We start from the raw sequence: 25,801 nt of genomic DNA, 5'->3' as shown, positions 1-25,801 counted from the left end.
GTACATACAAGCAAGCGTCGTCAGGCAGGCCGAGTCAATATCAATTGGGCAGGTAGGTACAGGGGGAGCAAGCGGAGAATGGTCGGGGTCACAGGCCAGGTTCAGCAGGTAGCAAGCAGCGTAGTACAGAGGGTCAGGCAGACGGATGGTCAGGGTCACAAGCCAGGGATCAGAACAGGTAGCAAAGGAACAGAAACAGGATGCAGGACAGATACAGGGCCCAGGACAAACACAACACCAAGGCAGAGTCTGCAAGTCTGGCCATCCCTTAAATACACCAGTATCATCAGTTCCAGGTGTTAGCTGGCTGAAAGGTTGAGTCTCTGATTGCTGGGAGCACCCGCTGGCCAGCCCTGGTACTGCAGATCAAAAGGCAGGTGAGTCCCACCATTGCTGGCCAGTCCATTCCTGACACCGGGCCCTCAGGCAGCGCCTGAGTTTCCAAATGGTCAGTCCGCCCCTGGTTTCTATTTAGATACTAAATGTGTCCTCTTTCCTTTCTACAGTCTAGAACAGTTTCAATTTTATATTTCTCAATGCCATGGTTCATCATAAGTGCAGGAAGTTCTGAAAATGGATATGAAACAGCAGGCTTTACATGAAAGACTGGATAAAGTCAGTACATTTTTAGCAGTATTAGTTCATAAGCCTCTGGACAATATATTAAGGCCTAATTTCTTGGATAGGCACACAAACTTTGGGTGGGCATTTGTTAGCCACACCCTGTCTTTTTGCTTGAGATTCAGCCCACCTCTCCTGTTCTGCTCAAAAAGAAGTGACTTTTTGGGTTCTTCAAGAGTGCCTTGGTAAAATTTCTAAAAATTGCTTCAAATTTCCCAAAAATTATGTACAACCCAGTGGGTGGATCAATCCTGCCTTTTTGTTAAAAAAAAGTCACAGATTTTTATCGTACAACATTTCAACTTTGGGCACTGTGCAGGCCAGCCACCAGTGTCCTAACAACCGCTGGTGTCGTTGGTTAATAGGGCACCTGCACAGCAATCTTGTTTGACCTCTGACCTCCCACAAAGTGAATTTGCTTTGAAATAATAAATACCATCTAATGTTGAGTGTCTTACGTGTGTCAGTGTGTTGCAATAAAACTGTTTAGTTATTTACATTTTAGAAGAGGGTGCCTCAAGACTGTCCATAGTTTTAAAGGGTGCTGGACTGGAAAAAGTTAAACAACGCTACAGGGACCTAAGAGTCAGGAATCAAAATACAGTGTATATAATTGTTGTGCAAAACTTCTTGCACAGAAAAAAATCAGTTTTCTGATTTGTATGATCAGGTTGACTGTTCATCTGCGGGTGGTAAGCTGAAGAAAACAAGTTTCAATCTTCAGTGCTTTGCAGAGTACTTTCCAGAACTCGGATGTGAACTGTACTTCCAGATCAGAAGTGATGGTGCTAAGCACCCCATGAAGTCTTACCATTTCTTTAACAGATCCCAGATACCTAGAGATCATATCTTCACATGTTCCTGAGCTTCTTCATTCCCAAGGTTTCTCACTCACTTCTCATCTTCCATGATACTTCCAGCTAGGTACATGGGATACCCCGTGCCGCGAGGTCTGTCCCTGTATGCATGTGCTCCTTTAGTGACATCAGACCAGACAGATTAACTTAACAATTACTTAAGTAGTTTATTTAACAGATAAATGGTTCTCAGCAACATATTTCATACACATTTCTGTACAAAGTCCTCTAAGCGCCCTTTGCGTGTGTCCTTGGTGCCAGGGCCGTGGATATAGAGGTACCACCAGTCCTCCTGTACGGGGCCCAGGCAGGTGCATGAATCAGGTGGGCAGGTAGGGTGTTCGGCACGGTGTGGGGGGCGATTACTGGAACTGATCCCCTTATGGCTTTCTGTGCAGTAGCTGAAAGCTGGCTTCTTCTCCTCTCCCTCCCACTGACTTTCAGCTGTTGCAAAGAAAGCCATACAGGGGATTGGTTCCAGTAACTGACTCCCCGCAGCACCCACAACCGTACCTGTGCACCATGTGTTTCCCCTTGCTGCCCAGGCCCCCTTGTGTGCCCCCACCCCCAAAATGCTGTCGTCTTCCCTCCTCTCCTTCACACTGGCAGCTTCAAGCACACAATAGGATCCTTCAAGATGGAGAGTGGGGGAAGTGTCCAGTAAATATGTTACATTTACCAGCCCCTTCATCTCCTGAATGAGCATGAGTGATCGATGCCGATTACTCACTGTGTTCATTCATAACTGAAGCATAGTAAATTGTGTTTTATTTGGGGGTTTCTATCAGGTTTGCTGTATGAGGCCCTGTGGTTTCTAACAGCAGCCCTGCTTGATGCTCCCTTGTGCCCCATGAGGTGGTCATACCCTAACAGGTGGGAAAGTGCATTAGTCTTTTTAGCAGCAAAGGCCATATGCTTTGGAACCCTGACTGGCCTCCCACAAGGGTGGTAAAAGGTAGCAAAGTGGAGACTGCATCCTTAGCTGCATTCTCCTTCTCTTCCCACGTGAGAGCAACTCCAGGCTCCTGGCCTAGGTAGAGTTAACCTTTTAAATGCTCTGTCCAGCAGGAGGGTGTCACTCTTCAGAATAGCCCGGGAAAACCTTGCTAGCAGAGTTAACTCTTACCCACCACACAGCACCCTTTCTGTTGGGCAACATTAACTAAATGGTTCGGCTCACAAGATAAAAAATACATTGAACTCAGAAAATACTGAGCACAGCCAACACAATAATACCTCAGTAAGCACATGCTTACAAGCTGTGCTATCAGATCAGTCTGAAGTATGAGAAAGCTTTGGGCTGGCAGAATTATATCCGGCTGATAAAACACCTAATTTGAAACAACCAAGAAAGTGTGCAAGGCTTGGAATTTTTGGAATTTGGTCTGCAGGTTTTATGGAAAGTAAATTGAGAGAAAAAGAGTTCCCACCTGGCCTGGCAAGGTTTCAGACGTTTCGACATTCAGATGTGATCTGTGAAGATCACAATGGGATGAGCAATATCAGTCTTCCAGAACTTTTTTGTTCTTTTGTTCCAGAACCGTTTTGTTTTGCACTAACAGTTCACAGTCTCCCAAATCATAATTCTTTTCTGCAGGACTGAATTTTCTGGGGAAAAAAAAGCTATGGGAATCAAGAGTGACTTAGCACCCTGCCCACTGCATTTTCTGAAAAATCCTTTTCAAGAACACAGGGAAATGCAGGATCAAGAGGTTGAAGGTTTGGAGCTGAGATAAAGAGAGATATTAATTTGTCAAATCCAGTTTGTGCTGTGGGTGTGCACTGGAATCATGCATTTTGGTTCAGAAGCTTGCATTGCATAGCCTGAAAGGCATCATTAAATAGTTAGAGTGAGTAAATATAATTGTAGAAAGCTGTCATCTACTTGTCGCACTCTTGAATCCTCACCAAGTTGTATGCCCCTAATAAATCAAGTTTTGTATAGAGTTTAGCTGTCTTGATTTGTTGAAAGAGAGGCAAAAGATGCCTATTTTTAATAGTAATTGTATGCAAATCACTGTATTCAAAACAGGGACAAAGAGAGTGATTTTTCTTCTCCACAAGGATATACCTGCTCTGGAAAGGGATGTAGACAGTCAATTAACAACCTTTCTCTAGATTCATATTTATATATGGAAATAAGTGTTCAAATTCTTGATCAGAGAATATAAAAGATATAGTTCATTCTGGCAGCCATAAGGTCAGTAAGGTGAATGCCTGATTTTGTTCTTGTCAAAGACAACCTGGGAATCACAGTTTACTGAAGAAACATTGTGATGCTGATTTGGGATGTAAGCCAAGAAGAGCTGCAAAATCAATGAACGTTTTCTAGAGATAGTGTTCCCCAGTCTATCTGAGGGTTGTGTGCATGTATCTGAGCCAGGAGTGGACTGACAACTCATGGGGCCCCTGGGCAATAGGAGATCAAGGGGCCCCTGTGTCCTTGCCCAAACTCAAAAAAGCCTATGAAAAAAGTACCAGGGGCATCTCATGGGGCCCCCTACTGACCCCGGGCCCTCGGGCAGTGCCCGAGTTTCCAAATGGTCAGTCCACCCCTGATCGGAGCTATTCAAAGATAGTGGCTGGCTTCCCTGCAATAGTAACACAGTCTCTACTAAAAGCTTCTCCAACCTATCAAAGGCAAAGAAAATGTTTTTGGTTGAAGTTTCACTTTACATATTGTGTGATTGGAGTTGTTTAGCTCAGTGATAGTAACTTTATAAGTGAGTCCATGCCAGTCTGAACTTTGTTTTAGGCCTTGCCAGACCACTTTTATTAAACAAACTGAAAGTAAAGTCCACAAAATGGTTGCCCACACAGGGGATTTTCATTTAAAAAAAGAAGAAAGTAGAAGTAGAAGAAAAATACTGAACCACCTGGCTTTCTCTTCAGGAGCGTCGATACTCACTGGTCCCTCAGACCATCTCACACAGCTCTCCTGTTTTCTGGGCTTTCCTGGCTCACTCAGCCTATAGATAAATCTGCCTGCTGTACGGGCCCATTCCTGATCTCTTAATAGGGGATCTCTTGGCACCTCGGGCTCTCTCACTCCTCCGAAACTTTTAGATTCCCCTGGACTCGCCTTGCCACCTCAGCTCTCCAAGTCTCCCAGACTCTTTCTCAGTCTCAGCCAGTTGTCCCAACTATTTTAGTACTCTGTGTAAGGAATATCTCATCTATCATAGAGTGTTTTCTCTTAAGCAGAGCACCTCCATCTCTTAACAGAAATACACCCCTGTCTTCAAACTGGAGCCCTGCACTATGGTCAGGTCCTTGCTTATAACGAGTGTGCACACCTGCACCTGCATCCTGACGGTCTCCTGAAAGACCTGGACACTGAGTTGGAAATGTATTCCCTTCCAAAGCACTTCAAAGTCTCCAAACTATGGAACTTAAGCTAGGAATACCAAAATCCGGAGGAAGCTGTTAAAACAGTTTTCTCCACTCATAATCAATACTCTGGAGTCCGACACTCTGCCTATCTGCAAACCCTGAGTCCTTTCAACAACCATTTTCACAGTGGTAGGGCCTCACACTGTCACAATATGCTAAAGCAAGTATTCACCTGGAAGAGTGAATACTTGAAAGGTGAAAAGGATTCAATACTTGGTAGATCTGTAAGGGGGTAAGGCGTCACATGGCTGTAAATAAGCTTTAAAGTGTATGTAAAGGCAAACTTTATACACATTTACACACCTTTCTTTAACAGGTAAAAGTTACATACTTTTTTAGTTTTTGAAAAATTGGAAAGTGTTGTGACCAAGACAGAAAGTAATGAAAAATCCTGGCAAGGCGAGGGCTTGGAAGACTCCTATCCTTAGTTTTGAGGCTGTCAAAAACCGGATGAACTTCATAATGGTTAATGAAAAACTGACGGCCATATTGTTGGATACCCATACAAAATTTCTGCAGATATGGCGTCCCTGGCTGGATATAGCTCAACCCTTGAGATTCGACCAGTCCCTTCTGTCGATATGAGGATGGATTTTGCTGTGATCCCCTCGGAGCCCCCCCCCCTTTTTTTTTTTTCTCTTCTTCTGTTGTTGTTAGTGTTGTCCTTGTCTCTCTACTGTTTGTCTTTTCCTAACCTCCTGTTCAATCTGTCCTTAAACTTATTTTACGGATTGTGCTTGCTGTTTTATGCGCTACATTCGCAATACTATCTATACAATCTAGATTTCTTTATAAACTCTAGGTTATGAACATGTACCATTTTTTGGAGAGGCCTCTTCTCGTGCCTCTCCCGTTTTGTATAATGTTGATGTAGCAAAACTTCCCTTTAGAGTTTACATTATCATTGACCCACAAAGGTTTGTTAATCGTTCCCTTTCAACCCCTTCCCCCATCCTTTCCTACAGGGCACCTATGTATAAACTTTTCAGCTTAAGCCTTTATCGATGCATGCCTTGAACTAGCTTCCCTTCACTTAATACAATTTATAATTGTTGGTCATTGAATCTATGCTCCGAATGTTTGTTTATCTTTGCTTAATATTCAACAAAGCTCTTTGTAAAAGAAAAATCTTGCCAAGAAGTGAGGGTAAATCATCTAATGAAGAAAAATGTTCTGATCACAACAGTTTACTATGTGAATTTCCCTCACTTTGGGGAGATTTGCTCTTAATTTCTGTTGACTCCCTTGGGCAGGAAATGATGAGAAATTTGTCCAGTGAACAAAGACAAAAAAAAATCTGATAGGGGTTTTAACCCCTTCGTATTCTATTCAAATCACTTTCACTTTAAAACAAGTCACCACTGACCTCTGCAACTGCAGGCACTGTGGAGTTATTCATTTTTAAAGTTTATAGCAGAAAATATTTTGAGGGCTCGTTCACATTTCTGAGGAGATCTGCATTTTCTGTGTAGGTCTTCACAAAGGCACACAAAAAACAATTGTTCTCTATGTGCTCTGTTCAAAATACAGTTTTTCTGTAATTTTCCACATCACGCAGTAGCTCTTCTGATGTCCCTGTATATTACTTTGTGACTTTTCAAGAAAAAGGTAAACAGAGCCTTGTGTTTTACAATGCAAAGCACCATACCTTGTTTATGACTTTGCGCATCCTTATCCATCTCAAATACAGTATTGCCTTCTCTTTCTGAGATGGGAATAAGGGACAACTTTTAGCAAAAGTATGTAAGCTTAGGACACACCCCCTTAAAGGAGTTTTATACAAGAAAAAATGGTTAGTTAAATCCACAAGTGTTTTTTTTTACCACTACTATAACTTTATACTTGCTTTTGAAATTTATGAATGCAGCAGTTTAGAAATTGGGTGAAAGGTTTAGCACTGGAAAATGCTTTTTGAAAGTCAAAAAGTGAATTTTATATACAACTATAAGGATCAGACCAAATGAGGGACAAATGAGGAAGAATGAGAGACATGGGGCTTTGTTCCAAATTAGGGACAGTCCCTTGAAATCAGGGACAGTTGGGAGCTATGCTACTCTTTCTGAATATGTTTCAGGAAGAAACCATCTATGTCTGGTTGAGTATGGTGTTTGGCTTGACCCTGGCCATGAAGTTTTTAGCTTTTGGTGCTTCACCATATCCTGCCTAGCTTCTGCTTGCCTCCAATAAGGACATCCCAGAGAGTTTTGTTCCACCAATACCAGCTGAATTTCAAAGGGGTCTGTTGACCACCAGCTATTCTCAAGGGCTAAACTTTGGTCAAAGCACATGACCTTCCTGTTGGTGGCTCTAAGCATATTTAGCCATTCTAGCTAGTCTGCACCTAATCCTGTTTCATTATAATATGCTAGTTTGTATTTAAAATATATTTAAAGCACGCCTTTCTATCTGGATAATACTGTAGATTTGTTAAAGGAGTCAAAAGCAGGTTCCCGCACCAACAATTGAACTTCCTTGCCTTGGTTAGTCTCGTATGGAAACTGGGCACCAGTAATACTTGATGTGGTGTGTGTGGGGGGTGGGGGGAAATGTCAAAATAAATCTGTCATGTAACCTGTGATAAAATGCAACATCATAGAAGCACCCTTCTAGCTAGGTGCTGACATTTTGAAGTAAATTTAGTTTTTGGCTCCCCTGTAGCCAGGGTAGCAAAGTTTATTTGCTTTTAGCTGTTCTTGGTTCTGCGGATTGCAGGCTCTGTCGCTTTCCCCTGAATTCTGGTAGGTTCCAAAATTTAGTGGGTGGAGGAGGCAGACCCTCACTTGCATATTCATACAACCTCAGCAAATTCCTGGCAGGAAGAATGGCCAAAAGTGGCTAAGGTGTGTACAAAAAGGCTGGGGCCTGGAGCAGCAGGGTCTTTGTTCTGTAGGAAGAGACCCAGCCTGAGGGCTGTGCACTCTGGGCACCTAGCTGAAGGTTAGAAGTTAGGAGAGCTAGGAGACCAACATCCAGAGCTCCTGAATGAAGTTGAACAAAGTCCACAGGGGATCTGACCTGGAGGCACACAGTAAATAAACTGGCTGGTACTGCAGGAAAGCATTCAAGTAACCAAGTAACAGTAAGTACAAGCCTGAAAAGGTCCTAGAGACTGTCCTTGCCAACCTTTGGGAAAGCGAATTCAAGTTGCAAGCTGATGCCTTACTTTAGCAATGGAGTCCCCTGAGCTGTGTTTCACTAGTAGCCATTACCTTTCCTGTACTAGTTCTGAAATATTCCAAGGTTCACCTTTCACCCTACCCAAGTTTAGTAAGCACACTTTCTGCTTGGTTCTTGTGAAGAGAGACTGGCAAGCTACCATGTGCCTGGCTGCTTGCACTTGAAGAGACAGTGCAATTGGAAAGTGTCTTCCATTACCTTCCTTGTCTGGTTCTGGATTATTCCAAGACTCACCCTTCACCCTACCTAAGTTTACTAAGCACACTTTCTGCCTGGTTCTTGTGAAGAGAGACTGGCAAGCTACCATATGCCTGGCTGATTGCACTTACTAGGGAATAGAACTCGAGACCTGTCTAGGGTCTGTGTGCTACATTTAGGTGAATTGATGGTAAAGTAATATTAAAAGCGCAAGCAGTAAGAGATTGATAAGGAACTCATATTTAGCCAAAATTATTTCCAAAATTCAAGGCCAACGCCACGTGCTAGGTCCTACAAAGTTAGCTTGGTGTGTAGAATTCAGTCAGAATCATTGTCCCTCCTTTATGCTGCCTGTTTCCTCGGCTATATTATTTATGGCACCATACAGCCACTGCTATATGAAATGCCCCTCTCGTTATTTTTATGCACACTGCAGCTCTTATTCCAGCATATTAAATTAACTTCTTTCTGTTTAGTCAGGGCGCTTAGACGATTTTTCTCGGTTTGCAAGTATTTCACAAAGCAAAATAAGAAAATTGATGTAGCCAAGAATGTTATTTACTCTGTAATAAAAAAGCAATCAGTGGAGTCAGACCCATGGCTTCCTGTACAGAAAGTTGGTAAATTATTGTTTGTAAGGCATTCATCAAAAACTAGTTGTTTTAAACAGTCTTGTAGCAAACAAGGTTTTCTGTGTTACAGATCTGTTTTTATGAGGGATGTCTTTCACTACAATCCTGCTGAAAAATAGTCCTCATTTTTCTCCACTTTACTATTTACTACCTGCAGATAAATCTCACCCTTGCATTGTCAGACAACCCTTAACGCTGCACTGCTAAGCTTCTGAATGTGCATAAACCTGTGTTGCGAGTTTAAGCTGAACCCTGGGCAAGTATAAAAGACGCAAGTAAATGCAGCTCTATATTCATTTAAATATCATTATTTTTTTCTAAATGCAAGCAGTTTAAATATCTGAGTTCAAACTAGTATCAGCCTCTTGCAGTGCTTGAACAGCAGAGCTGAATTGTAAGAGGAAGAAGCAGCACAAGGAGCCAATTAGTTCAGGTGCTGACAAGAAGCATGTTGATAGAAGGAGAAAGCAGAGAGAGATGAGTTTATCACTGTGCTGCTTCTCTCTTTACTGTCCAGTCACAGGCTCCACCACACTGGCCATCAGACTGAGGTCATCTAGTGGCAGAAAAAAGTACTGCATGGGAAATTCCTGGATCGAAGCTGAATATTGCAGCAAAATCCAGGTTATTTTACAAGGCAACCTAAGCCACTTTTGTGTTACCGTTTTCTTTATTTAGTAATTTTCTCCCCTTAGTCAGTTCTCCGGCACAGTGGAGGACTATGTCTATTTTCTCCTTGGCACTAAAAGAGATTTTAGAAGAAAGCAGTTTTATGCAGTGGTACTTTGATGGGTGATCACTGAAGGAGACAGCCAATTAATTAAAACTTCATGTTAGCATAACCAAGAATAACCTTCAGTCTTTCAAAGTTGTACAAGCTTATCTTCTGAAATTGCTGAAAATATTCTGATTTCACTGAAAACTGTGAGCTCCTCATGTTGTGCATTAGAAGCTGCAATAGGTCAGACAGAGCCCACACACATTTTCTGGCTTGTGTCCAGCAACACCTAGCCCTGTTCCCCAACCTTATTCTCCCTGGCTCATGGTTTTTATTCATTTTAATTCAGTTATTTTAATAATCGAGGCTAAGTATTACCTAGGGCAGTCTTCACAGGAATGCAGTATCCTGCTCCAAACTGTCATGCCTCCATTAAGGCATTTTTAAATTTTCACAATTCCTTTCAAGAGCCAGACCACTGCTTGCATTAGGACTGAAGGCTTCTGTGAGGAATATTCAGGCAAGCTGCTGCAATGTTTTCAGGAAGCTAAAATTAAATAAAAAGTCTTGCTAACAACCAAAACACTCCAAAAAATTATATAAAACAAATAAACCCTCCAAATAAAGTCGCTTACATCCTGCACATACTTATCAATGTGTCTAGGAGTAAACAAACAAATCAGTGTAGCGCCTTCCAATTACCAATAAATGTAATCATAAATATATACACATAACAAAACTAGTGCATAATAGTGAATATATGAAGTCCCATATAACTTGATGTAATATAACCTTTCAGTATTGTATCTTCATGCGACATATATTATTATTATTATTATTATACAGTATTTAAAAAGCGCCAACAGTTCGCTCAGCGCTGACGTATAACAGTGTTCCTCCACCAACACCCAAGTTGTGCTCTCTCCTGGAGCTTTTTGACTGCACCTTATCCAATGTGGATGAGGCGCAACCCTTTCATAATGTGCATGCGCACGAAACACGTCAGAGAGGAGCCTACGTACTGACGTCACGCCGCTGTGTCCTTACGAAGGTCCAGCTGCCATCTTTGTAAGTGGAATACACATGTTGTTTTATTGCTCCACGTGGATGCTTCTGATTACTTCAATAAAATACTGTACCATTAGTGCTTTTCTTTCTGGGCTCGTTTTGTGAGCTATTCCCTTCAAGGTGGAGCCTTTTTGTTTGCTGATGGTGGAATGTTTTGCTGGAAGTATCTCCTAATCCTGGTATATGCCAGCTGTGTTTTCCCTTATTTTGTGTATGAAGGTGGATGAGGCTGACCTGTGGAGGAGCTAGTGACCTTTGATTTCAATGCGCATTTATTATGCGCTTCTGGTGAGTGCATTATAAAGAATGATTTATCATGGATTCACGCATCACTTGACTTCACGATGATCTTTTTTTGGATATTTTATTTAGAACACTGTATCATTGTATTGTTTGCTGTCGTTCGTTATATGTACTGAGTTGTTTACTTACTGTCACGATACAGTCTGTTTGTCACCATTGAGCTATCATTTAAACCATCTGAATAATGTTAGTTATAAAAAGCCCTAGCATAATATGGTCTGGCACCAGCTCTTATAACTGCCACTTTTGTAGTTTCATTATTATTATTATTATTATTATACAGTATTTATAAAGCGCCAACAGTTCACTCAGTGCTGTACATTACAAAGGGGGACAGAACATGCGACCGTACAGTAACAATACAATGCAATACACGAGGGGTTTGCGGGCCCTGCTCTTTCGAGCTTACAATCTAGGAGGGAGGGTATAGTGGTACAGGAGGAGATGGCTGTGGGGGATGGAGTGGTAGGAAGAGTGGAGGAGGTCAGCAAATTAGCAGGGGGTGGGGTAGGCTTCCCTGAAGAGATGGGTTTTCAGAGTACGCCTAAAGGAGAGGAGAGTAGGTGATAGTCTGATGGGTTGGGGCAGGGAGTTCCAGAGGATGGGTGACACCCTGGAGAAATCCTGGAGGCAGGCATGGGAGGAGGAGACGAGGGAACTAGAGAGAAGGAGGTCTTGTGAGGAGCGGAGAGTGCGTGCTGGGTGGTACTTGGATATTAGGTCGGTGATGTAATTTGGGGCAGTATGATGGACAGCTTTGTACGTCAGTGTTAGCATTCTGAATTTGATCCGTTGGGCAATCGGAAGCCAGTGGTGGGATTGGCAGAGGGGGGTAGCGGAAACGGAGCAGTTGGTAAGGTGAATGAGTCTGGCTGCCGTATTCAGGATCGACTGAAGTGGGGATAGCCTGTGGTGAGGCAGGCCAGTGAGGAGGGAGTTGCAGTAATCGAGTCGTGATATGATGAGGGAGTGGATGAGCTGTTTAGTGGTTTCTGGGGTTAGGAACGTGCGGATTTTGGCGATATTGTGGAGGTGGAGTCTGCATGAGTTTGTTAATGATTGGACTTGGGGCTGGAAGGATAGGTTGGAGTCCAGAATGACACCAAGTACTCTGGCCTGCGGGGCGGGCCTGATAGTGGCATTGTTGGACGTGATGGAGAAGTCAATGGGGGGTGGTGTGCGGGCTGGGGGGAAGACTAGGAGCTCGGTTTTGGAGAGGTTCAGTTTAAGGAAGTGGAGCGACATCCAGTCTGATATGTCGTTCAGTAGGTTTGTGATTTGGGCGGAGACTGAGGGGGTGAGGCGAGGGTTTGAGAGATAGATTTGTGTGTTGTCGGCATAGAGGTGATAGTTGAAGCCGTGAGAGTGTATGAGTTGGCCACCTTGGTCTGCATGTAAAGTTGAAGAAAAATATCAAAAGGCATTTGGAAATTAAAAAAGCAGTTTATGCATACTATTTTTACAGTGGTTCACCAAAAACAGATTCCAGAGGACATCATTTTACTATAGTGATCCTTTAAAGCATTTCCAAGACAAAAAAAAACAAGCAATATCATAACATATACTCCTGCATATGATTGTGTAATGCAAAGTCTTGTTAAAAAAAGGAATTACAAAAAAAAATTATAATATATGGGGTTACAGGACTATAAAAACATACAGAAGTTTGAGACTTCAGACTTTAACATTTTCAGTTACCTTCCCCATCAGCTAACATGCTTACCCAATTCCCTCCTGTAACTAAATCCTGTAACCTTCAGAACCCCTCCTCTGCCGCTAATTCTCTCCCTACTAATTTTTTGTTCTCCTCCAGCTTGCATAGTGTCCTGCACCCAGGGGTGTATTTACCACAAGGCATTTGCCTAGGGCGGCATTTTTCAGGGGGGCAGCACTGCCCCCCTGAAAGAAGGGATGGAAAAAGGGATATGCAGCATGGTGACAGGTGGGATCTGAGGGAGGCTGCGGGCTGCTTGATGTTGTATGCAGAGCCCGACTCTTGTTCTCGGGGATGTCCGGAACTATGAAGGTGAGTGTCGTTTCTCTCGCAGGGGTGGGGTGGGGGGGTTGTCAGTGTATGGGGGGGGCGGTGGTAGTGGGATGCTCTCTCGGGTGCGGGTAGAGGGGGGGCTAGAGTGTTGTTGGTCAATGTCAGGCTCTCTTCGTGGGGGAGAGGGGTGTTGGTCTGTGTCAGGGTCTCTAAGTGGGGGGAGGGGGAGCCAATTTTTGTATTGCCTAGGGCAGCACAAAACCTAAATACACCACTGCCTGCACCTCCAGGAGAATTTTATGATGATAGGATATGGCAAGAAATGCTCTACAGCCCTTCATCCCTCAGGAGCAGGGGCTTGTTACAAGCACAACCTCTGCTACCTCCATAGATCTTGTGCTGTTTACTCGGCTAAAGTTGTAATGTTTTGCATGTATTCTTATGGAGATTGCACTACATGGTGCAAAATTAAGTGCTATGTGAATTAGCATGTTGATTGTTTCATTCAGCATGGGTTTGTAAGTAGGCTTAATTTAAACCTCCATGAGAACCTACACTTCCATTTGGCAGAGACATGCAAGAAGATGACAGTACACAGTTTTTAGCACTTCTCCTCCTAACAGGTCAGCCCATTGTTTACTGGAATATGGATTGGTATCAGGATACTAAGTCATACCGCAATGGGACTGTAAGTTTTCAACTGTCATTTTACAGTCAAGGTTTGAAAATGAACAAAATATTCTAAGGCCAACAGTCACATCTGCTATTCTGCCACCAGTGATGGCTCGTTACACGGTAGGAATGCGTTGGGAAGACACAGCAGGGAGATGATAAAGTCCCCTGCCTTGCTGATCCAGCTGCTGAGAAAGCAACGCATACAAGTACGTGAATATGCTACATGAATATTTTAATGATCTAGTTGTTGGTGACAGGATCCCAAATGTAACATTGGTCTAATGAGTTGTTGCTCTGCTCAGCAAGTATTTTGGCATAGCATTCTTTCAGTTCATCAACTAAAAGCTGTGTGTGTAGTAAACTGGTGGATTGCAAATCTCTGATGGGTTGTAAAATTATCCACATATGTTACAATCTGAATATACTGTCTCCTAGTGTTTCAGCAGGAGCAAAAGGTGATACCTGATTGAAAGTAATTAAAAGGATTGCTTAAAGTGATTGTAAACCTTATTTTTTTTTATAGTAAATATTTTATTTATGTTGTACAGAGCAGCCCCGATTCTCCTCTTCTGGGGTCCTACGCTGGCGTTCCTTGCTCCTCCTGTTTGGTTAGTGCTGTTTCCTATGGGGGCACTCATGTGGGCTTGATCCTAAGCTGCACTGCCTTCATCTATAGATACAGACAACATTGCTCAGAACCGCCCCCAGCTGCTTCATCACAGGATGTGATGAGCAGGAGCCAAATTCTCCCACTGCTACCAATCTGCCCTGTGAGGAGGGAGAGAGTAGAGAGAGCCACTGTTGTCAGGCACAGCACTGGATAAAGAGAGGGTTCACAAATGTATAAGGGCAAGCTGGGGGGATCCTGTGGCACAGAAAGTTTTTACCTTTGTAGCACTACCCCCTTAGGAGTTGCATATTATTTGGGTCCCCCTATAGCCCTGCACAGCTAGAAAACACATATCCCCACACAAACTTGCATTTAGGAGTCAGTAACCAGTCCTTGAGCTCGTTTTGAAGTTTTATTAGGGGATTTCAATTTGGACAGGGTAAGGGGTGTAAGGAATGTCATATGGAACTGAGAAACCAGGGACAACTTCCTGAAATGTAGTTAAATGGAGGAAGTTGGGTGACCATCAGGTGGTTAGAGGTCACACCCAGGAAAATGTCATAGTGCCACGTCCCAATTGAAGGATAAATATGTCAAAAAATAGCTAATGGACTTTTTAGGCACATAAACTCAGTACACAAAGCATAAAAGCAATTGTTACTTTATTAACATATCACATCTAAAACATATCTTCTGTGTATTTAAAATTGCATTGCACATTGAATCACAGCATGTTTCCCCCATCAACCCCATTTATAGGCTGCTCCAATGGAAGTTTGATAGAGATGGTAGACACAATTTACTTCCTTCAAAAAGAGGGGAATTTCCAAGCTGTGTAGAAAACGCCGAACATGTTTTGCGACTGGAGTCGCTTCTTCAGGAGCTAGCAACGCATCTAGAAAATGAACAAACTTAAACAGTAATCACTGTAAAATTAAACAGTGAGTGCAAATACATCATGGGTACTGCCTGTCAGGCACTTACATGAGAAGAAAACAGTGTGTATTGTATGATAGAGAACCCCTCAATGCAGCAAACCAGGTCCCCCCAGCCGGCCAAAGCAGGAACCCCACCGACGGGTGTATCAATTAGGCAATGAGCAGACAAAGACACCCCACAGGAATCACGGGCATTCAGCAGAAAAATAAAAAATCAGATGTACAGAGTGACAATTGGCATCATCATCATAGTTATCCAGCTAACAAGGATTAGTAATGGAGGACAACATAGGCCTATAAAAGACCAAAGTGTAAAAAAATAAGTTAGTGGTACCTTAGAATAGGCAACTTCCTGAACTATGCACTATGAACTATATAACTGGTTACAGCAAACAGTCTCTTTCAGAGAGCAAGCCAGTGTCTCCTGTAGTACCACCCCCGACCTCAGATGCTCCTATATCTGGCTGCCTTTAGGAATCCATGAGCAGGGGATCCAGTGCCTGCTGCTTTAAAAGAAGACAGTCTGGGGAGTTGCTAAACTGTTTTTCCACCAGAGTGTTTCTTCCCCTGTCTGGGCCAGGGGGGGCAGGGTTACTCACTTGTTCCTCCTCCTATGCTGCGGGTGGGTAAGTGGCTGCTACTAGGCCTTCTAGCTGGGACGCTCCTTCCCTGGTACACAGGTGGTCCTCTCTCAGGGGGCTGGTGAAGGTCCAAGTTTTCCTCCTTCCAAGTTCCCTGCCTGGAGGTGAGCCCCTTCCCATCTAGGCCCCCTCCCAGACTCCTGCTCTCAAGCCTTCACATCCTCTTCCACCTGAACTCTCCTCCTGCTCTCCTGCTGCTCAGTAGGCGCAGTCACTTTTTAAGGGTTGTCCTGGCCAAGCCTTTTGTTGGGGATTGGCCAGGGTCCCTCAAAGGTGCAGATCAGCCACTCCTAACATCCGCCCACGGCCTTTAGAACTTTCTCCAAAGTCCTAGTGCAAGGGGAAGTCTCAGAGAACTTACCTGCAAAGCCTCTCAGCTCTAACCGGAATTTGACCCTTTGACTTTTGCACTGACTAGGAGAGTGCTGCATCTTAAAGCAGAGAATACACTGAGGTAAAAACCTTAAGCCTTTAGAACCACTTTAAAGCAGATCTTCAGCTCCCCCACTCCTTTTTTTTAATCTCTGCTTACCTTTTGCTGGTTTCTCCACAGTTTGGCTAATCACGGCTCTTCTCAGCAGTTGTTGTTTGGGTTCCTGCACTGCGATGTATTTATATGATGGCACTGGGAATCCCGCGAGCTCTTGTGGGTTTAGCCAGCAGGCCTCCCAATGGCACGCCGCTAGGGCCACCCCTTCCTCCTCTGTCAATGAAACTCTAAAGGCCTCCTAGGATGTGTGATGTACATATCCCAGGAGGCACAGAGGGCACACTTTGAATTTTGCGGTCCTGCAACACTGTACCCATATCACATTTTTATAATTTTTTTCACACAAATAGAGCTTTCTTTTAGTGGTATTTAATCACCACTAGGTTTTTTTATTTTTTGCTACATAAATAGAAAATTACAGAAAATGTAGATAAAAAACATGTTTTTCTTTAGTTTCTGGTATAAAATTTTGCAAATAAAAATCTTTCTTCTTAAATTTAGGCCAAAATGTATTCTGCTACATTTCTTTGGTAAAAGATAACCCAAATCGGTGTCTATTATTTAGTCTGTGTGAAAGTTATAAAGTCTACAAACTATGGTATATATATCTGAAAATTGATCAGTCCTGATGTACTGATGGCCTGTCTCCTTCTTGAAGCCCTAGAACGCCAGGACAGTACAAATACCCCTCAAATTACCCCTTTTTGGAAATTAGACAGTCCAAAGTATTTAGTGAGAGGCATAGTGAGTTTTTTGAAGTTGTATTTTTTTGTCACAAAAAGTTAGCAAACTGAAGAAATTAAATGAAACTTGTTTTTTTCTCACTTTTTTTCTTCTACATACTGTCACCAGAGCATCACCATATGACTGGCGTGGCAGTGACCAGGGACACTAACTGGTGACATTATGTAGGAAAAAAAAAATGTTTCTTACAATTTATTTTTCTTTTTTTACGATTTTTTTTTTTTTTACATACTGTGACCAGAGCAGTGCAGTGTTACCATAGTGACACTGTACTACTCTGGGGAGGTGATCAGGATTTTTTTTTGCTGATCACGGTTATAAGCAGTCATTTTTATGAATAGCATCCATTCATTCATTGTGTACTACTGAGAATCACATGGTACAGATACACTGTGGCGCTGACTGTACCATGTGATCACTGTGACCAGTCACAGAGATCGACAAAACATTACACAGTAATGAGCTATGACTGAAATTGAATGGCTATGAATGAAAGCCATTCAATGTGTACAACTTTCATGTGATTGCTGTTATTGGTCACATGGTCACATGTTACCTGAACTGGCCTGGAACAGTAATGTGTCCAGTGGACACTGTGGGTGATAGATCGCACAATGGCACCTAGGGCATGCACAAGGCACATGACTGGGAGGATGTCATATAACATCCACCCAGAATGAGAGATCTCCTGCTTGACCGTCATTTGACAATAGGCCCGGTGGGAAGCAGTTAAAGAATATGTAAACTCAACATTTAATATTCCTGATATGTGCCTACTGTACCATGTACTTGTATGAAAAAGTATCCTTTTATCATTTTACTGCTTCCTTTGTGTGAAATCCCTGGTATTCCTACCAGTCCTTCTGCTCTCCTAATAAAAACCGACCACACTAGACATGAGAACACAGTGTGGTCAGTTTTCTGTGCCTGAAGATAATCCAATGATTAGACTTGTGCTGACATCCCCATACTGCACAGCCATTCAGTGTGCTGCTGTTTCTCTTCCCTGAGCTGCTTATTCAGCTGAGAACAGAGGGTATGTGATCACCTATAACAAAGGGAAAAAAGGTGTTTTAAAAAAAAAAAATTATATATATATATATGAGTGTGTGTGTGTTTTGCCTAGCATTTCTATTTTAAACTGAATGAGCTGTTTTACGGGGTGAGGGTTTACATATACTTTTTCCAGGGTTTATGATTTATTCTGCTTGTCTCTTCATACTAACATGACACAATCTATTTGTAACGGTAAGATTTCCTTCCAGGAGTCCCCAGGCTGCCCCGGGGTCACCACATGTAACATGTCACACCGGGCAACCCTGCACTAGCTCCAAACACACATCTTTTTCCAGCCCTTGCAAGGTCATCCTCTGATCTGCCTTCCTCATGTTCAAGGAGGATGGAGCATGCTGAAACACAGTAGGAACCTTTGCTACTTGGGGATTATTTTTAAACTCACCCGAATGGAGAGTTTAATAAATTATTCATTGGAGGGAAGAAGGAAAAAAAAAAAAGAGGCTGCGGCTGAAATGCTGATGTCAGGAGACAAGTGCAGTGTAGTATGGTGCAGTCAGGATAAGGAATGCCTGCCAGCCAGCTCCTTCCCGAGTCTCTGTCCTCCCAGCACTCACTATTACACAGTGCATACACATTCTCTGAGACAGGGGGGTCAGGATGAGAATGGCACTCATGAAGGAACCCCTGCTATTCTTTATGTTGCTGGGCTGTATGCACCACGCTGCTCAACTCAAGAAATCTACCAGATGTCCTTCCACATGCAGCTGCACCAAGGAATCAGTCATATGTGTCGGCTCTTCCTGGATCCCCAGGACCATTCCCAGCGACATCAGCTCCTTGTAAGTGGAACGCCGGTTGCACAAGGTGCATGAATGAGGGATGCGGTGTCCTGTCCAGCTGCAGGAGATCTCTTTCGAAGTGTTCAGTTCCCAGCTGGACAGGGGAAATATTAAGGGTGCGATACAGTTTAATGGCTAATAGGTAACCAGCATGCATGCAGAGAGATGTTTAGCTCAATTTAAAAATCAAGACTAGTCTGCAAGTCTGCTAAGTTTTTATTGTGGAGCTGCATATATTTCTAGAGCACTGCAATAATACTTTTTCAGTAGGATGACTGACAGTTGATGTGCATGTGGGTGCTGATGCACTAGACCGAAAGGGGGGACACGGAAAAGTGTAGCTTCCATATAGGTGTGGCTTGTGTGGACCACTCGTGCTGTAAACTCTGTTGCAGTTGTTTCTTAATGTAGTTCTGCCATTCCTTTACCAGAACTTGCTTATGTAGTGTGCAATTAAATAGAAAATAATTGTGCTCCAGAGACTGGTTATTTCCCCTGGCCGTGGCCTGAAATAATTCTGTGTGCTGGCCAAGGATGCAGTGTGGATGGAGGAGGGGGGCATGCCAACTTACTGGACTCGTAACTCTAGTAACCCACCTGCTGTGACATCACACAATATGGCAGTGACACAGTTGGCCTTGTGTTTCAAATTTAAAGGGCCTGTCCACCCAACAGTAAAATTTTAGTTATAGGCAGAGGCTGGAGGAACCACCTCTCATAACTGCCCCTCTGTGCAAAACCAGGCGATCACATTTATGGAATTCTAAAGATATACTTTTTTTTTCCAGTCGCTACTAAAAAGTTAAAGTAGAACTCCGGGGTTAAAACTATCTAACCTTAAAAGTGCTCCATCCCCCTGCCTAACACCTATACTAACTATCCTGCACAAGAAATATAAGTATACTTACCTGTTCTCAGGTTGCTCCAGTCTAGTCACATGATCTCCCCTGTGTCAGCCTGCGCCAGCTACAGAGAAAAAAAAAACGAGGGAGCACTATGAAAATGGCTGGAATGCCTGAGCTGTGATGTCTGCCATTGGCCATCCATTGATGATGCTTCCTCCTCTCCCCTGAAGCCACTGCTAGCTGAGAGAGAAGAAACAATCACATGACTGGACCGGAGCACCCTCTGAATAGGTAAGTATAAGCATCTTCTATAGGGTAGTTAGTATAGGTGTTGGAGGGGGAGCAGTTTTAGGATAAGATAGTTTTAGCCTTCAAATAACAGTTTGGGGTGGACTGGCCCTTTAGGAACCGGTCCATCTTTATTATATTTCCTCTTCTAGAGCGCTGAATCACCCACTGGATTCTTGTGTCTATCAGAACAGTTCAGCATTATGATCTATCCATTATATTTCCTGGTTCTGTTCCAAAGCCTTGGAGTTTCTTCTTTCATGCTGGAAGCAGTGGGAGAGTCGCTATTTCTGTAGCATTGTCCATAGTATAAACTAAAACTGGAGAGCGATACTCTTTATAGCAGCACTGGCAGGTAGGTAGACCTGAGAAGTCAATTTCAGGAAATCTCAAAGCCCTGAAAAATGGAACGAGATGAAGGGCAATTCATCTTGCCAACATCAATGAAATTGAATTATTGTGACTCAACTGACTGTTTCATGTAGATTATGATTCAGTCCTATAGCATAGTGCTTTCCTCTTTATTAAAAAAAAGTCCTCTTTATTATTAAAAATGCTTTTTATTTAAACAGAAGTGTGACAGATAAATTGTCTGCTTAGATCTACCAATGGACTCTGATGGATAGATATAGCAGCACCCTGCTGTACCAGAAATCCAGGTAGTGGCAAAAGGGATGCCTCCATGATGCACCCCTTAGAATTACACATTCCTAAAAAAATAGGTATTCTAAGAATCATAAACCCACAACTGATCCATAGGAAGGCAAAGAGTGTTGCGCAATCCCCAAGGAAATTGGGCAACTGCCTTGAACAACTTCCTAAAATTTTGTATAAATGTTAGTACTTTTGCCTGCTATTCGGATTACAGTATTTTATTTTGTTGATTTATTTTAACTTTAAGGTGCCCGTATACTGTACATTTTAGTTGTAGGGGAGGTTTTTTAGTTATGGACCGAGTTCTACTAGTAAACAGACAATGAATGGTGTGCTGACGCTTGAGACCAACAGGTATCCAGGATGGTAAAGGTGGTTTCACAAAGGCTGTATTTCAAGGTTAGGCAAACCAATGTAGCGCTACTCTCATAGGAGCCGCAGGAATACTGTCCAGGTTTTCCCCAAAAAGCTTTGCTCTGCAGCCAGGCACGTAGGCTCATCCCTACATTTCTTCAATGAACAGTCTAGGGGTGTTGTTTTTGTTGTTTTTATTTTTGAAGAACTTGGATAGAGATGAGAGAGATGAGTGGGATACTCCAAAAATAGGAACTATGTACACTTGAGGACTTTATCTAATCTTCAGGGCAGGCTATGTTAGAGCCAGTGCTTGAATCAAACAGTGGATGTCAGCTTTAAGGCAGTAGTAAAAAAAAGTAGTAGTAGAAGTAACAGTGGTAGTAGTAATATTAGCAACTTCTTTAGAGCCCCAGAGCAGTGTCCCTTTAAGGAGTAGGTCATATGGACAAAGCTCTTTGGAACACCAGCCAGTATTCCCTTTGCTAAACCCTCAGCTGACTTCCTAGCACCAGAGGGGATTAAACCGCACTCAGTCTCTAAAATCCTTTAGGGATGTCTGTACTCACAAGGCCCAAGAGCAGCTGGATGCCTTCCTCTCTGATACCAGAGCAGATCTTCAGTAGTCAGCCCCTCAGTTAGCATAGCAGGATCTCAGCATTCAGACCCTCAGGTTGCCCACCTGTGGCCGCACAGCAGTAGTTGCCTGGGAGGGCAATGTGCCCTCTCCCAGGTTGCACCAATCCTGGACAGGAAAAGACCCAGAACTCAGTGTGCTCACTGAATATATACAGTTACCCTGCATGCCATCAGAGCTAGTCTCCCTGGGATAGGCTGAGGCTGTATCAGTATTCATGCTGCATACTCCCCACCTATTATCCAGAAACTTCTCAAGAGGAAGCTAGGCAGACTGACAGCAGCTGAGTACATGGAGTAGACCTAACTAAATGATCGCTGTTCACCAAGTATAGAGAGCTATCCATGCTTTTACCTAACAAACATTTACAGCCACTCTGACTACACAGTGACAATTAAGACGTGTGTCTCATCTATACTATAAAACGTTTGTAGGTTGTAGTGGCAATTTACTGGTTCTGTGCTAGTGTTGGGGGTGTAAGTGGGAGAGGTACAGTAGGTCCCCAATTCTAAAACAATAAATCAGGCATCCCATACTGAGAAATGGAATCATTGTAATATTACCATATATAGTAAGCAATTACAGCGTAATAATAAAACCGGCTGTAGCACCCTTGGATGCACCAGAGAGTGGTGAATGGTGTGTGTAGCTACATCACACTGAAAAGTGGAGTCCTAAAATGGCATGGTTAAATGTAACATAAGCCAATTTGTTGTATACAAAGCCACAGTCTTCTGACTTACAGTTAAATTCTGCAAGGGTTTAATGCTCATTTATTTAGGGTACCATTAAAAATCATGTACCTTAGCTCTGGCTCCTCCAGCAATTGTGGCTCAACTGTTCCCTCCAACAGTCTGGAGGTAATGCAATGTATGTGGCTACATCAGAGTGCGGCTGGACAGAGTTGTGAAAAGAAAGAGCTTTGGGGGACCAGTCACATGGAGAGGCGAGAGCCTGTAATAAGGGCAAACAGCAAGGTAAGTTAAACATTTTTTCATTAGTACCCTGGGCAAAAATGAGCTTTTAACCTTTGCATTGTGAGGGCAGTCCCACTGCAAGGGTAGCTTTCAATTTTCCATGGAATTCAGCCTTAAATACTAGAAAGCATCTCAAAAACACACATAAACCTCAGCACAGTCATGGATCATTGTTGAAAATGAAACTTTCAATATATATATTTTTTAGCATACAGAATAGACATGATACATAATAGAAAAGACATGGACCAAGCGCATTGTCTGAGCTTACCTTAAAGAAGAACTTCTTTAAAGTAGCTCATAGTAGTTAGTCACATTGAACTGAACTTGTTCAATTAAATTTGAAGATGTTTCATAGCTTACCAAGCTACTTCTTTAGTTCCAATGCATGTCAGGAGGATATCCCATTAGTAGTTGGGGAGTGATTAGCAGCCAGCAGCTGTCGAGACAGTGAACATTGTGGTTAGGAGGATGTAATGTACAGTAGATCATAATAATAATAATAATAATGCAGTGCCTGGAGTATGTAACATAAAACATAGCACATAGAGTACATGCCTAGGGTGTGGTTAGGGTGTGCACGGGGCAGAATGGTCAGTATAGTGCCCTTTTCCTTGGTAGTCAGCAGAGAAGTTTTTTTATACTGATGGTCAGTGTGTTGCCCCCCTTACATTGGTATTACCAGCAAAGTTCTCCCTTGACACTAGTATCAGCAGCAAACAGTATACAGTACATGGCCACATTGAGCTGAAGATTTGGCATGACCTAAAGAGGAATGGTTAAAAGAACATGAGCCCATTCAGTGTATTTCACCTTTATGCGGACAGTCTCTGCAGTCCAATTCTGAGTGGGCAATTCTGTTGTGTTTACTTATTCCTAATAAATGTTCTTTCTATTGGCGGAATATTTTATGTCTGCCTTTTTTGTTATGTACCTATCCTGTCGAAAATCTTAAATAAACAATTAAAAAAAAATGTACCAATCAGTGGTTGGAAATAATGCCATAGCTTCAGTCATGGGAAGGAAAATTGCCTTAGCATCAATAGCAGAGTTAGAAATTGCTCCAGTGTTATTGTTACTATTAGTGGCAAGTGTGTGAGTGTGGATGTGCCTATAAATCCAATACCAGGCAATGTAAAAGACCTCAGACAGTGTGGGAGCTGAACGTGTCTCAGCAGCTTCCCACTATCACCTGTATATTCAGAGCCAGCAGAGGAAATTTATACCCATGACTCCCTTTGCAGCTCTCATGTGATCTGTCAAAGCCACAAAGCAAGTGACTAGTGTAAAACTTCCACTGCCAGCTCTTTGTTTATAGGTGATGGCAGGAGGTCTGTTTACACAATACACTGCAGATAAATAATTATCTTGGGTGTCAGTCAGGGGTGGACTGACCATTCCAGCACTGCCTGAGGGCCTGGGGACAGTAGGAGGCCCCATGAAATGCCCCTGGTACCTTTTATAGGCTTTTTTTGGGTGTGATTTGAGTGTGGGCAAGGACACATGGGCCCCATGATCCCCTATTGCGGGGGGCCCTATGTGTTGTCAGTCTACCCCTGGTGGCAGTATTCCTCCCTGTAAAATGCCCAAGTCCACCACTGCAGGTTTTTTCGGGGTGCTCTAGGGGGTGCTAGCAGAGTTTTTTGTGGTTCTTTACCTCACCTAAACAACCCCCTAACCTACTTTTCCGCAGTAGATCTGGCCAGTGGATACTTGTTAGAGATTCTGTATATAGCGATACAGGACAGACAGTGCACAGTCCAAATGTGTTTATGTGCTGCTTCTCTGCAAACAGGAAACAGGAACTTTATTACAGAGAAAAGACAATAGAGCATACAGTACCATAGATGCAGCTACAAACTTAGAAACACTGCCATCTACTGAAGAATGTATCTCCACTGAATACTAAGGTGTAGTTGTACAAAATACATGAACATCGTATTCTAAAAATACTGGTAAGTCACTGTCAAGGAATGGGACATTAAAAAGACTGGTTTAATGCCTCTGGTGTTGTACACATTTACTTGGATTCCCTCTGGGCTAACCAATGCACCTAAGTACTTTCCAAAAGCTGACAGAGCGGAGATTTGAACTTTGACTCCGTTTTGATTTACCTAGATGACATTGTAATATTATCTGATATTCTTGACAATCACATCAGGTTCTTACTTTGCTAATCCAGTATGGACAAAAATTCAAGTCTAATAAATATCACCTGATGTGGATCTCAATATAGTACTTGGGGCATGTATGTTGTAATTGAAGCTGAAAGGATATCCTCAGATATGACACAGACAGGGGCGAACTGACAACTCATGGGGCCCCCGGGCAATAGGGGTCATGGGGCCCCTGTGTCCTTGGCCAAACTCAAAAAAAGCCTATGAAAAAGTTACCAGGGGCATCTCATGGGGCCCCCTACTGACCCTGGGCCATCGGGCAGTGCCCAAGTTTCCAAATGGTCAGTCCGTCCCTGGACACAGGCTGTACAAAACCGGCAGACCCCTAAAAATGTGATGAACTATGTTCCTTCATGGGTCTGGTCCATTATTATCAGCATTTCCCCTGAACTTTGCTTGGATTGGCGTACCACTTAAGCAGCCTATGTGGACACCCCACTCATTTAATATGTGAAAACTCACTTTCAGTTGAGGCAAAGAGGCAGGCAACTTACATTGAAGCCTTTGAGGCTCTGAAAGAAAAACTGACTATTGCTTCTATCTTGGCATATCCTGATTACCAAAAATCCTTCTGAGTTTTTACATATGGCAGTTTGCCAAACTTGGAAGCTGTGTTGGTCCAGGAACAAGATGGGCTTGAGAGAATCCTCACTTATGCTATTCTAAAGCTGGTCATAGAGGGGTAGTTTTTTGCTTCAGCCAGTGGTTGGTGGAGGAATCCCCCCCCCCCGTGGGACATTGTATTCTGACAGTGGGACCCACTGCTGTCAGAATACATTGATCAGCATCTGCAGTTGATTGACTGCAGCTGCTGATCGACAACCGTTTTCCAGCATATTCCAGCAGGCTCAGCCACACACTAACAGAAATTTGGCCAGTCTTTGCTGAACCATTTGAACTTCAATCCATCTATGGCCAGCTTAAGTATTAAGGACATATAAGCAGGTTGAAATTTCTGGTC

General features: G+C 43.0%; 1 protein-coding gene and 1 long non-coding RNA gene across 3 annotated transcripts in view; one reads left to right on the top strand and one right to left on the bottom strand.

Annotated features, from left to right (window-relative positions):
- Positions 1 to 14,884: 14,884 nt before the first annotated feature.
- Positions 14,885 to 21,793, bottom strand: LOC149438283 (uncharacterized). The gene is made up of 2 exons (XR_016307933.1): positions 21,619 to 21,793; positions 14,885 to 15,134 (listed from the first exon to the last, which is right to left on the bottom strand). It is a non-coding gene; the product is annotated as an uncharacterized LOC149438283 (long non-coding RNA).
- LGI2 (leucine rich repeat LGI family member 2) overlaps positions 18,596 to 25,801 on the top strand; it is a 76,819-nt gene continuing 69,613 nt past the window's right edge. The window contains exon 1 of one of the 2 annotated variants that reach the window (XM_089660028.1): positions 18,596 to 18,908. In XM_089660028.1, coding sequence (XP_089516154.1) covers positions 18,727 to 18,908 — 182 coding nt within the window. In that variant the 5' untranslated portion in view covers positions 18,596 to 18,726. The remainder of the gene's footprint in view (positions 18,909 to 25,801) is intronic. The other variant, XM_089660030.1, reaches the window with a different exon arrangement.

Source organism: Staurois parvus, unplaced genomic scaffold, assembly GCF_062004578.1.
Source record: "Staurois parvus isolate SC_StPar_1 unplaced genomic scaffold, SC_StPar_1.0 ptg001199l, whole genome shotgun sequence".
Lineage (NCBI taxonomy): Eukaryota > Metazoa > Chordata > Amphibia > Anura > Ranidae > Staurois > Staurois parvus.
This window is presented reverse-complemented; position numbering and strand designations above follow the sequence as displayed.